This window comes from Rutilus rutilus, assembly GCF_951802725.1.
Source record: "Rutilus rutilus genome assembly, chromosome: 12".
Lineage (NCBI taxonomy): Eukaryota > Metazoa > Chordata > Actinopteri > Cypriniformes > Leuciscidae > Rutilus > Rutilus rutilus.
Genome location: NC_140217.1, coordinates 3,591,177 through 3,603,474, shown reverse-complemented (window position 1 = coordinate 3,603,474; position 12,298 = coordinate 3,591,177). Strand labels below are relative to the sequence as shown.

The window sequence follows — 12,298 nt, the reverse complement described above, 5'->3', positions numbered from 1 at the left end:
AAATGTTTCTGGTGTTTATTGAGCACAATTTATTATAGTAAAGAAAAACAATCTCTCTTCAAAAAGTCAGAACTCTCTCCATCTCTGAAACTGATATGAACAAATAAATACTAGATTAATAATTCTTCAATAATCAACAATTCTTGCCTTTGGTCAAGATTTTTTTGGTCATTCTTACTCATATGGACGTCTGTAAAAATAACTCACGGCACAATCACGGCTACTTGGTTGACTAGTAAACTTATTAGTCATACAAGCCCTAATTTATATAAATGTATATAATACATACATTACCATTGCATTGTTTACCTTTTGGTGCCATTTTAATTTTAAAAGCTTTTGATTTTGTTCACTTTTATTCTCTTTCTTAACATCTCCGTCTCGCTGTAGTGGAGCGGATTTAAGAAATTTAAGAAAATATCAGTTTTTACTATCCAATGCCACCTTATTTTACTGTATATTCACTGAAAAGTTCACTCAGAAATAGATTATAGAACTTAAAAAGCTTTGTCACTGCCAATTTATGACTGCTCGTGTCAGGGGTAATTATAGCTAACTAAAACTAAAACCATAAAAAAAGGTTATAATATACTGTAACTTTATTTCAGTCTCATTTTCATTTAGTTTAACTTGATGTACTAAAATAACTAAAGCTGAAATACAAATTAATAAAAACTACATAGACATTTAAAAATAATAATAAAGTTAAAAAAGAAACTAAATTAAAGCAAAATATTAATAAAAACTATAATAGTATCTCAATGATCCAAAAATAAAACTAATATTAAAATTAATATTATTGATCACTGGCAAGTTCCAGAATTTTGTCAAATAGGTACAATTACTAGGCATTTATTAGAGCTGCACGATTCTGGATAAATTGTGAGTGAGGATTTTTTTTGTTTCAAACAGAGATCACGATTCTCCCACGACTCTAAACAGACAATTAAACAAAAAAACATGTAATTTACAAGAGGTTCTGACAAAATGTCCATTGCTAGTCTATTTAAAAATGTTTAATTAATTAAAATGGATAATAAAAAAAAAAAAAATTGGTTCTGAATGAATCATTCAATGACTTCACTTGTTTCATTACTGGATGAATCAGCATTTTTTGAACGAATCTCTTGAATGAATGATTCAATGGCAAATAAATTCATAACAGTAACTTGTCGCCACCTACTGGTGTAACGATGTAATCGATACAATCGTTTGAAGCGCCAAGTTACTTTTAAAAGGTGATTCACTCTATTTTGATCGCTTCCGTAGACAGAGTTTTTTATCCCATTACTTCTGTGATAATTTAACATATTGTAAGAGAGAAATAGCAAACAGATTTGAGAGTACGCTGTGATTGCACTTGTCAGAGGTTTAATAGACAGATCTGAGTCATTGTCATTTAGGAATAAGACTATGTGGGTGTTTGAATCGGGATCGCGATTAATCGTGCAGCTCTAGCATGTATTATTGTGGTTTATTTTTCAATGGCATTTGATGTGTAAGTGGATGTGAGGATGTGGTGCTGCTGGGTACTAACAGCCTGAGGAATCTCCTGGTAAGTGAGGCTGTGAAAGTGTCGTTGCTGGTCCTGTGAACTGCAGACGGATCCACTCTGAGGCTCGACCCAGCACTCCGTCACCAGACTCAGCTCTGTGTCCACATCTATGGCCTCCACTTCAGTATCATTGTCATCATCTGTGGAGAAACTGCGGGCACGACGGCGACAAGAGTTAAACCAAATGCCCACTTCAAGACTATTCTGCCACAAAAAAAGCCAACTGTACTCTTCTGGTCTTTTAATTGACTTGTAATTGATGCACCTAGCATGTGATTAGCTGTGTGAAATGAGCACCAACAACATAGACAACATTTAAATGTGCGCAGTGTAATTGGTTTCTGTCTTATACTGTGCGCTGAGCCTTACAAACATCTATTCTAGATCATTAAAGCATAGGAAATATTCAGCTGAAGCCATTTAACCCTATAAAGCCTACTGTATCATATTTGATATGTACATTTCTAAGGGTCTAAATTATCAACATGATCAAAACTTAGCTGGAAATCCTGCTGTAAACAATCTACTACATGACTTCTGTCTTCTGATTGACAGTTTATCCTATATATGATAGTCCAAAACGTCCCTCAGGTCATGGTTCACATTAATTTTTGCTGTGAAATCTTTGATGATTTGAACTAAACGTTAAAATAACTGTTTCATTTACTGGACTGATGCAACTCAGGTTTACTTGATTATCCATACTTTTTACACTTTTTAGTGTAAAGTTGTGTAAGTAATCATTTAATCCACAGCTAGCCGAGTAGCCGTGGATTATCCCGCTTATAGCATGGTCATTTGCCAGCACTGACAACATAAAGCTGTCATTGAGGTTTATCAATAACAATATTTGATGGAAAGGGTATAAAATATATTCGTCAGTCACGGCTTTTTAAGCCCCGTTCACACTGCCAGCGACACGCAGCGACAAAGCGACATGATCCCATTCATTTCAATGGAGCGCTGGCGACTTCCGGCGACACGAGCGACAGTGACCGTTGGCGACAGAATGTGGGCGTGTCAAGCGACACGAGACGCGCGACAAAAGTTCAGAAATTTCAACTTTATGCAAATGAGAAGCGATTTTCGCGAGCGACAACCAATAGGAAAGAAGCCTTTCAGTGGAGCTCTGCTCACGTCACCGTCTCAAGTGCAGGCAAGACAGAAGAGTTCGAGGGCGATTTCACTGTTTTATATGATTTGACTGTAAGTAACTAACCACAAACATGGATATAATAAAATGATGCATGGAAAAGAAACTGTCGACAGTCTCAGTGAGTTTAATTCACACATTTAGTTCGAGTGTTGTAATTTTGATTTGTCGATCGTTAATCCAGTAGGCTAAATGGTTTAATCCACTGAACACTGCTGTGGCAATATAAAAACACTCTCCCAACAGCTTGCTGTTTCTTTTGAGCCTAACTCCTAGTCAGATTAAAATGATATAGTTGTATATATGACTTGTGATGGTATTTTGTATAGATATGGCCAGACGTGCAGTCTACCAGTCACATTAGAGCGACAGCACTTTACCAACGCCCACAAGCGACTTCACAGTACAGAGACTAGCGACATACAGCGACAAAGTCGCTGGCAGTGTGAACGGGGCTTTAGATCTAGCATTCTCCTCGTTTTGAATCAGACACAGATATAAAGTAGTGCATAAGATTACATTTATTTCAATGAATAAATTATATGATTTATTTGAATTAATTATCAAATATTGAATATAATACGGTTAGTTTAATTAATTAAAAAATTATTTAATTACTTCAAAACCAGTGATATAACCCCCTCGTTGCTGAGAGATTTTTAATTAAATTATTTATAAGCGATTTATTAATAAAAGTTGAAGGCCAGCGTTGATAAGCTTCTGTGCTCCTGAATGTTTCTGTGTGTGTGCTCAGCACGATCTCCAAGTGACATATGCGTGTGTGCGCTTCAATGAAAACAGCGCATTAATGTAGAACAGGGATTAAACTGACTTGGAACTACCTGTGCATTGAACAGTTTTATTGAACACCTTTCAGCCAATCAGAATCGAGTATTCAGATAGACCATGGTAAAAAGTAAAATATTTTGTGTAATGGTTTAATAAACTATTCAGTTTGACTATGACTATCACTATCACTATCACTGACTATCATTTAATATTTCAGGCTTTAAAGGGTTAAGGATGTAGCAGTGGACAGAAACTCAAGTTCTGGTAGTCACAGGCATTACCTGTCCTTGGTAGAAGTGTAATGAGGCGGAAATAGGATGTACTGGACTATGCAGGTGTGTTTTTCTCCGTCCAAATCAGCTGGAAGACTCTACATACACAGCAGTGGCAGAAAGTTAGCGATGCATCACCAACAAAATGCTACAACTGGGATATACTAGCAGAGAGTGTTTATTCTTCACCTGCATTGGCAGCTCTGTCACCATGTTGACGATACCCTCCCCGCTGGCAGCAAAATGGAAGCCTTCAGACAGACGAATACTGTGCAAACAGCATCAAGTAGCAATAAGTAATTTTGTAGATGATATTATCCAAAGTTGCTTGTTGCAGGTAATTTCTGTTTCAGACTCACTCAGAGAGCATGGAGAGGATATGAGCGACTGCATGCAGCGATACAGCGGTTCCCGGCCCGTTCTGCACGGCCCAAACCCAGCGCTGGTGAAGGAAGTACCGGGAGAGTGACGCCACGGTGGAGGAGGCCGTCCTGCTGGCAGCCATGCTGAGAGGGGCGCCCATGATGGCCGGCTGGGCGAACGGCTCCATGTTTAGGATAAAAGGGGTGCGGAAATCTGACGGAAGTTTCTCGTACCTGTAGCAGGACGTCAGTAGAGGTCAGAACAAGGTCAGGGGCCAGATTTGGGCCCCAACTGAAGTCAATGTTGTAACTGTAAAACTAAAACTATTAAAAATTATTTTTGTTCACTGAAAAAGTTAAAATTAAATTAAATATAAAAATTTGATGAAAAACTTAAAATTATAAATGTTGCCTTGGCAAGTAACTGAAATAAAGTATACGGTGAAGTAAAAAAAAAGAAGTTTTTGAACATTTCAGGACACAAGCTCCGCCCTCTGTGCCGGGAGCAGCAGCTCATTTGCATTTAAAGGGACAGACACAAAAACAGTGCTTTTTTTCTCACCCTCAAAAAGTGACACTTTTAACATGCTATATAAAATAGACTTAAATTCAAATATATTAAAAAAAAAAAAACTAATAAAAATTCTAAAAGCATATGACAAAATTACTGAAACAAACTGCAGTTAAATTGGAAACAGAAAACATAAAAATAATAAATACTATAATAGTATATATAACAATAATAATTAAATAACACTGATTGAAGTCTACATGTTCGCAAACCATTGTACTTATATAATGTGACATTTTGGTGTAAAACAGAATATTCAATGAGAAAAGCATGAATCTTTGGAATTTAATCCAGTTAATCAATCAGTAATTGATCATTAAACCTGTAGGAGTTAAGCTAAAAAAAGTAAAAAAAAAGGGTTTATTTTATAAAATAAAAGGGCTTGGTGTGAGCCAAAAAGAAAAGCCATTCGAAAATAAGGTCAATTTAGACGTTAAGTTGACTGTAGCACTGTCATAACTTTATGTACACACTAAAAACTTCATCAAGATAACAGAAATGAGATTGATAATAGTTTTATGTTTACGTCACTGACCTGATCAGTAGTTTTTCAAGAGGTTTGTTGAGCACCACCACACACGGCCGGTCAGAGAGCGCCGGTTTGGGCACCGGAAGAGGCGGAGACTTGGAGGGTGAAGCGTTACCCAGAATCTTCCGCTTGGTCTTTGGTGTGGCCTCCTTATTCTGGACTCGATGAGGGAAGCGCAGCCGCAGGATCTGCTCTCGAAGTTCATCCACAATCTACAAACAGAGTCAGAGCGACAAACACTCGTTCTCTTGTGCTGTTCTGTTCTGAAAGCAGTTTTCACATCAAATGAACTGAACTCTAGTGTGAAAAAAGCCGCCTCACCTTGTTCCTGGTGTGTGCAAGAGTTCCTATCGGGAAGCCCAATCGCAGCACCATGCAGGGAGCTTTAGAGATCAGACGCACCAGATAGAAGGAGACGGGCGGCAGCTCAGAGGCACTGTGGGAATAATGCTTGTTAAAGGTGCTGTATGTAACTTTTTCACTCGACTAAAGCATAAAAATACCATATGTTTGCAGATATTGAGGAAACATGCCAAGTTCGCATACTCGTTCCTCTGAAAAACACTTCTACAGCCAGTTATTTTACTTTGAAATGTGTGTTTTGTGTTGGAATGTCTGTTTTTGTTTTGGTCTGTGTGACTCCGCCCACTGCCAGTTCACCCAATAGTATTTCGACACCCCGGGATGCCAGTTAGCAGGAAACACAGCGTATTTGGCTTTCCTGTAGCTCAAACGCCAAGGTCATGGGTTTGATTCCCGAGGAAAGCAAGAATTGTTAAGAATGTAAATGTGTACCTTGAAATGGTAAGTCGCTTCGGATAAAAGCGTCTGCCAAATGCATGAATGTAAATGTATTGCAGCCAGCAAACAAACTGGGTCAGAGATCGCAGATTCTACCCAACCTAAAAAGCCTCAGTATCCATCTAAAAATCTCTATGAACGAGATCATATTAAAACGCGATTTGCGATATTTTGAATTTGGACTGCAGTACCTATTTCGACCACTAGCTGTCGTTCTTACAGACTGCACCTTTAAAACACTGCTCTGTAAATCTGGCAAAAGAACTGTGCATGTACCTGTAAATAAGTTTGACGTATGAGTATCCCTCCACCAGGACGAAACTGCTCCAGTCCCTGAGCAGCGAGGTGAGCGCAGAGTGAGAGATCCGACACTGGACGGTACTGAATCGACCATTACTGCCAGCGTTGTGCACATGCTTCGGGACTGGGCTGAACAGAGAGACATAAAGCAAAGAGGGATTTATTAAACACTGACTTTTTTATGGAGCACTACCTGTACCTCCAAACCAAGTCTTTTTATACCAACTCAACTTGGTGTCAGATAAAAAAGGAAAGACATTTCAGTAATTTCTCTTCAGACTAGCCAAGTCAAGTCACCTTCATCTATATAGCGCTTTTAACAATATAGATTGTTTCAAAGCAGCTTTACAGTGATAATAGAAAATTAAAGTATCAGAGATTGTTTGGGCTTTACAGCAGCTCTGGAATAAAGTTATTGTCCAGCGAAAGTTAGTTTTGACTGATTCACTTCCGTTGCAAAGATCATTAGTTATTAACTTAGCAGAAAACCCTTAACGCGCTCCGACCCGCTCATCCGCACAGCAACAGTGTCTGGTGGCTCGAGAACGCAAACCTTGAAATAGGTTCCAAGGTGCAGCCGTTGAATAATTATTATTTTATTTTTTAAGTTATCATCTCTGCGCAAACTTCAAAAACGCGAATATGTGAAAATGCAGACGGCGTGCACATGCGTATTACGTGTTTAGTCTACAGACCTTATGCGCCAGAGAAACGAGGGTGACGCCATCTTTAGAATATTGTCTTTGAACTTCCGTTTTTGCGGTCGCTCTGTATATTTCTATGGCATTGCTGTCCAGCAGTAATTAGCTTTTGAAGTGGATTTAATTAATGTAAAGTTAACGAAAGTTATCATGAGGATTGTAATGTTTAAAGTAGATGTCTTAACAAATGTCAGTAGACCGGGAAGATTTTAAAACGAACCGTTCATTCATTAATACGCAAGATCGCTGTGAAAATACAGACCGGAAGTCAAAAGACAACGAGCGCAGCGCTGAAAAGGGGCGGGGCTACATAAGGTCTATAGGTGTGTGCATTTGACAGGCATGTGCACAGGCATGTAGTCTTTCTTTACAAACTGACCTCAACAAACTACCCGTCTGGTCTTAAAGGAGAACTCCGGTCAATTTTAACATTGAGCTCATTTTTTTGTACATTTGGAGTGCTGTCAATACAGAGAACAACGACAAAAATCGGTGTTGCCTACACCGAGTTATTCTATTTTTAAAATTTGCACCCTATTGACTTCAATGGGGCAAGTAGTAAGCCTGCTTTTTAGCCTCTTAACATCCTTTAAGTGTCATTACAAGTGCACAGAAAATGTGAGTGATTCCTTCCGAGTGAACACGAGTGGATCTGACTGCAGTAGATGTTAGAGATATTAATAAAAATGAAGTTAATTCAGCCAGCGCTCATACCTTTGTTTACATCCTGTTTTCGGTGGAAGGCCATAGTAATCGATTGTCGAGTTCACGCGCGTGATCATAGGTACTAAACCTATGCGCGTGAACTCGACAATCGATTACTATGGCCTTCCACCGAAAACAGGATGTAAACAAAGGTATGAGCGCTGGCTGAATTAACTTCATTTTTATTAATATCACACTTTGCTTCAGTGTGTTCATGCGAACCGGAATTATTTGACAACATTTTATCTGTACAGAGGTAAAGGGAAGGGACTAACACGCACCAATGAATTGTTCGCAATAAGACGTGTAGTAAGAAAAAAAGGTCAGTTTTGACTTTTTATAAGGAGCAGTATTTCCAAACCAGGTATTTCTCTTTTCACACCAACTCAAGTTAAATCTTTTGGAGTAACATTCATTCCCAACATTAACAGGGCGAAACTATATTGACCGCTGATCGGTCCAGGCTGTGTTCACTCACATGTCATGTTCCAGAATGATAGCGATGCGGTGCATGTGCAGCCAGCGCTGCCAGAAGTTAGCGTCCATGGACAGGATTGGCTTCCAGTAAGAGGCAAACTGCGATTGGCTGGAGTCTTTAGAGCCACTGTGCTGGAGGGAAAGGACCTGATGGAGAGCAGGATTGTGGTTAGCATGTTGAAGGGGTGGTTGATTATGATTTCACTTTTCTAACTTTAGTTAGTGTGTAATGTTGCTGTTTGAGCATAAACAACACCTGCAAAGTCACGGCGTTCAAAGTTCAAAGCAAAGGGAGATATTTTATTTTAAAGAAATTGCTTTTTAAGGACTACAACAAACGGCTGGTAGGAACTACACGACATTCCTCCCGGGTTAGTGACATCACCAACACTAAAATTTACATAAACCCCGCCCCCAGGAACACGATTTAGAGATTATCATGACAGAATATGCTAATCAATGACTAGAAGATAGTTAACTGCACATCAGCAACATAAATTTAAACATAAACAAAATGGTTTTTGAAAATTTCAGGACACAAGCTGTTGTAGCTCCGCCCTCTGTGCCGGGAGCAGCAGCTCATTTGCATTTAAAGGGACAGACACAAAAACAGTGCATTTTTGCTCACCCTCAAAAAGTGACACTTTTAACATGCTATATAAAAATATCTGTGGGGTATTTTGAGCTAAAACTTCACATACACACTCTGGGGACATCAGAGACTTATTTTACATCTTGTGAAAAGGACATTATACCACCCCTTTAATATCACCAAAATAGTAATATTGAGAAACATTATTACAATTTAAAAGCAGTATTTTCTATGTGAATATATGTTAAAATGTAATTTATTCCTGTGATAAAAGGCTGAATTTTTAGTATAATTACTCCAGTCTTCAGTGTCACATGATCCTTCAGAAATCATTCTGATACGATGATTTTGTGCTCACTCACCGGTGTGGTCGATCCAGGTGGGATGTAAAACAGAGGAACACCATTTTTTGTGCTTTCGGGGATGGTGTAATGTTCTGGGATAGAATTAAAGGACTGCAGGTGCACTAACATCTGGTCTGTCTGATTTATGCTGTTGAGAACAAACGACATACGGCATTACTTTATGACATCAAACTAAACCTGACAGCAAAGTATCTAAAATCTTCCTTCTGCAGTTTAAAACAGAAATCTGACCTCTGCAGAGTGTTCCAGAAGCGACGGATGACAGACGTCCGGTAGGGGCTTGTGATTGGTTTCCGCATGGTGCAGCTGATGTCATGGAGGATGTCATAACTGCCCTCCATGGTCACCTCCACCCAGGTGGTGCGTTTGATTGGATCCAGGGGCCAGGACGCCACGGCAAGGTACTCGATGCGCATGTTATGCTTCCAGAGGAGGACCAGCTTCAACTCCAACTGACTTCCTCCTTATAGAGATGATTAGATGATTACATAATTATTGAGAAATCCCAATTACCTATTTCAAGGCTGCATTAAAGGTGCAATTTTAGCGGCATCTAGTGGTGAGGTTGCGAATTGCAACCAACAGAAGTTACGGTGGACGACAAGAAGTGATGTCGTTGTCTGAGACAGCAGAGAGTAGCCAGTTAAGCAATGAGGTTTCTTTACAAAGATAAATTAAGAAATTATGTTTACTTAATTATTCAGTAAAACGATATGTTATTGCAAATATTATTGTTACTTGTTCATCACTGTGTCAGTGTTTTATTCACTGACTTTAGCTAGCTTCTTTGCACGAAGAACAACATAGTGATGAAACGCATTTGTCCGTTTAGGGCCAATGTATGAACATGGCGGCGCATTTCAATGTAAGGGGACCCACGGTGTATGTAGATAGAAATGGCTCATTCTAAGATAATAAAAATATAACGGTTCATTATGTAAGGTCTTTATACACCACTGAAAACATAGTTATGTCTATGATATTGCGTTTCTGTCAACAGATCCTCCTAAATATAACACAATGCACCTTTTAAAGGTGAAGTATGTAGTTTCTGTGACACTAGTGGCACCAAGCGGAATTACAAAAAATAAAGCATATTTTTATTCGCCCTTATATGATGAAGCTCCTTCGGGTACTTGTGAAGGCATGTCTCAACAGGTAAAATTAGGCTACTTTCAATAAAAGGTCCAACATATTAGGAATACTTTTAGCTGTGCTGCTATGCGTCATGAGTAATCAACTGAGTAGTATAAACCGATTCAGCCTTTATAATAAACCCATCTATTGATCTGCACCAGTAGCATTTGTTTACATGACACGCCACAACTATTTGAGGCTGAGTAATTCATGATCTGTTCATGATTGTTTAATCTTTGAAGGTCTAAACACAGCGAATTTTGTCTTGCACTTTTGTACCTGAAGATAAATGTCTTTTCCCATGTAACGTCAATACATACCTTCTATAGGTTAAGAGGGTGTATTTTATCATAATTTTTTTTTTACGTACTTTACCCTTTAAACACATAAAATACGTAATTTGCATAAGATCATTATACAAGTATATTTCAACACTCAATACCACACCTTATGAGGTTAAAGTACCTTTAGTGATGTTAATCTCTCGGATGGTGTATCCCTCTCTCAGTCTGATAGACAACACACTGATCAAATCAGCATGCACTTCCTTCTCGGTGTGTTTCTTCCTGCGCATCACTAAGGCGGGGTTTCCACTGGCTGACACCAGGTGTTCATTAAAGAGCCTGTGCTGGGAGACTAGAAACACAGGGATGACACATGTCAGTCATTACAGTGCTGTATGCAGCCTAATGTGTGTGTGTGTGTGTGTGTGTATATGTAATATATATCAATTTGTATATCATATATCAAAGCCAATCAAATCCTAGGTGTATCTAGACTTTTTATAAGTGAAAGTAAAATCAAGTGCAGTTCCATGCAGTCACATGGTTCATTTAAAAAATGACTCAGCATCTTTAAACATTGCAAAAGGAAATAAGCAGATGACCGACTGAAAATCATTTGACTAACTTTTGACCAAATCTCATGAGCATTTATGAAATCGCCTCTAATGTGATTGTAATGTGAATGTAATTTTGCTTAATTGTGAGGCAGAACTGAAAGTTCACAGACAGGGTAGAGATATCGAGCACTGAGAGCTCTGTTATTGATTGCTTTGCTATCTGATGATGTATGGTGAAATAACAGAGTGTTTTAAGTGGACAGAGCAATCCTCTCTTAGAAATATTCAAGCGCTCAAACATCTCTGAATGCTTTCCTTCCTTCTCTGCGGTTCTCAGATCTCATTTTGCCTGATAACTAAAATACTTTTTTAAATATTTTAAATACGAGGGAAGCACAAAACACTAAACTTGGTTAAGGTATTTATCTGACAAAATGATTTGGCAAAAAAGGCAAACTACAGCTACAGGTTTTCTTTTACTATGCAAAAAAATGCATAGAAAAACAAAAAGTTCACAGCATGCATTGACTACAGCATAATCAGTTATTAATATTTTTTTGGTTCTCTCTTGTTTTTGCATGTGTTCAAAATTTCTTTGCATGACAGCCTGGCCAAAAATTATGTTGGCACAATTTCATTGCGTAATCACAAGTAAAACAATTGACTCCAAGCACAACTACACAATATGCTATGAAAAGGTTTAACACATTTATAATAATTTCAAATAATAAATTTTCCTAGGCCGGACATCATTTTTGGCCATTTTTGGCTATAGTATATTTCCTATTTTAAAGATACTGCAGGCTCATATTTCAAGAAAAACCATGGACAGTTTGAAATGCTAAAACAATGAAATACTCTTAATACTCTTTTTAAGGGTTAGTTCACCCAAAAATGAAAATTCTGTCAAAAATTCTAAAATAACGATTTTATTCAACTCTTTATTTTCTTCAGTGTGGGTCTGAGTGAGTTCACGTAGTGTAACAGCGCTGCGCTTCTGGGTTGTACGTCAGAACGTAGGCTCACTATTGACCAGCATCACACACATGACCAGCGTCGGCCAATAGTGAACCTACGTTCATGAAAATGAATAGTTGAATAAAGTCGTTATTTTTGTTTTTTTTGCGCACAAAAAGTATTCTCGTCGC

At 38.3% G+C, this 12,298-nt stretch overlaps 1 protein-coding gene across 18 annotated transcripts in view; it reads right to left on the bottom strand.

Moving 5' to 3' along the window:
- The window catches only part of szt2 (SZT2 subunit of KICSTOR complex), a 115,090-nt gene that overhangs the window by 94,809 nt on the left and 7,983 nt on the right, over positions 1-12,298 (bottom strand). For all 18 annotated transcript variants that reach the window (XM_084425166.1, XM_084425182.1, XM_084425176.1 and 15 more), the window contains exons 9-19: positions 10,775-10,945; positions 9,404-9,635; positions 9,170-9,299; positions 8,217-8,362; positions 6,309-6,461; positions 5,553-5,667; positions 5,238-5,443; positions 4,129-4,365; positions 3,959-4,037; positions 3,779-3,867; positions 1,538-1,706 (exon numbers count right to left, since the gene is read on the bottom strand). In XM_084425166.1, coding sequence (XP_084281292.1) covers positions 1,538-1,706; positions 3,779-3,867; positions 3,959-4,037; positions 4,129-4,365; positions 5,238-5,443; positions 5,553-5,667; positions 6,309-6,461; positions 8,217-8,362; positions 9,170-9,299; positions 9,404-9,635; positions 10,775-10,945 — 1,727 coding nt within the window. The remainder of the gene's footprint in view (positions 1-1,537; positions 1,707-3,778; positions 3,868-3,958; positions 4,038-4,128; positions 4,366-5,237; positions 5,444-5,552; positions 5,668-6,308; positions 6,462-8,216; positions 8,363-9,169; positions 9,300-9,403; positions 9,636-10,774; positions 10,946-12,298) is intronic.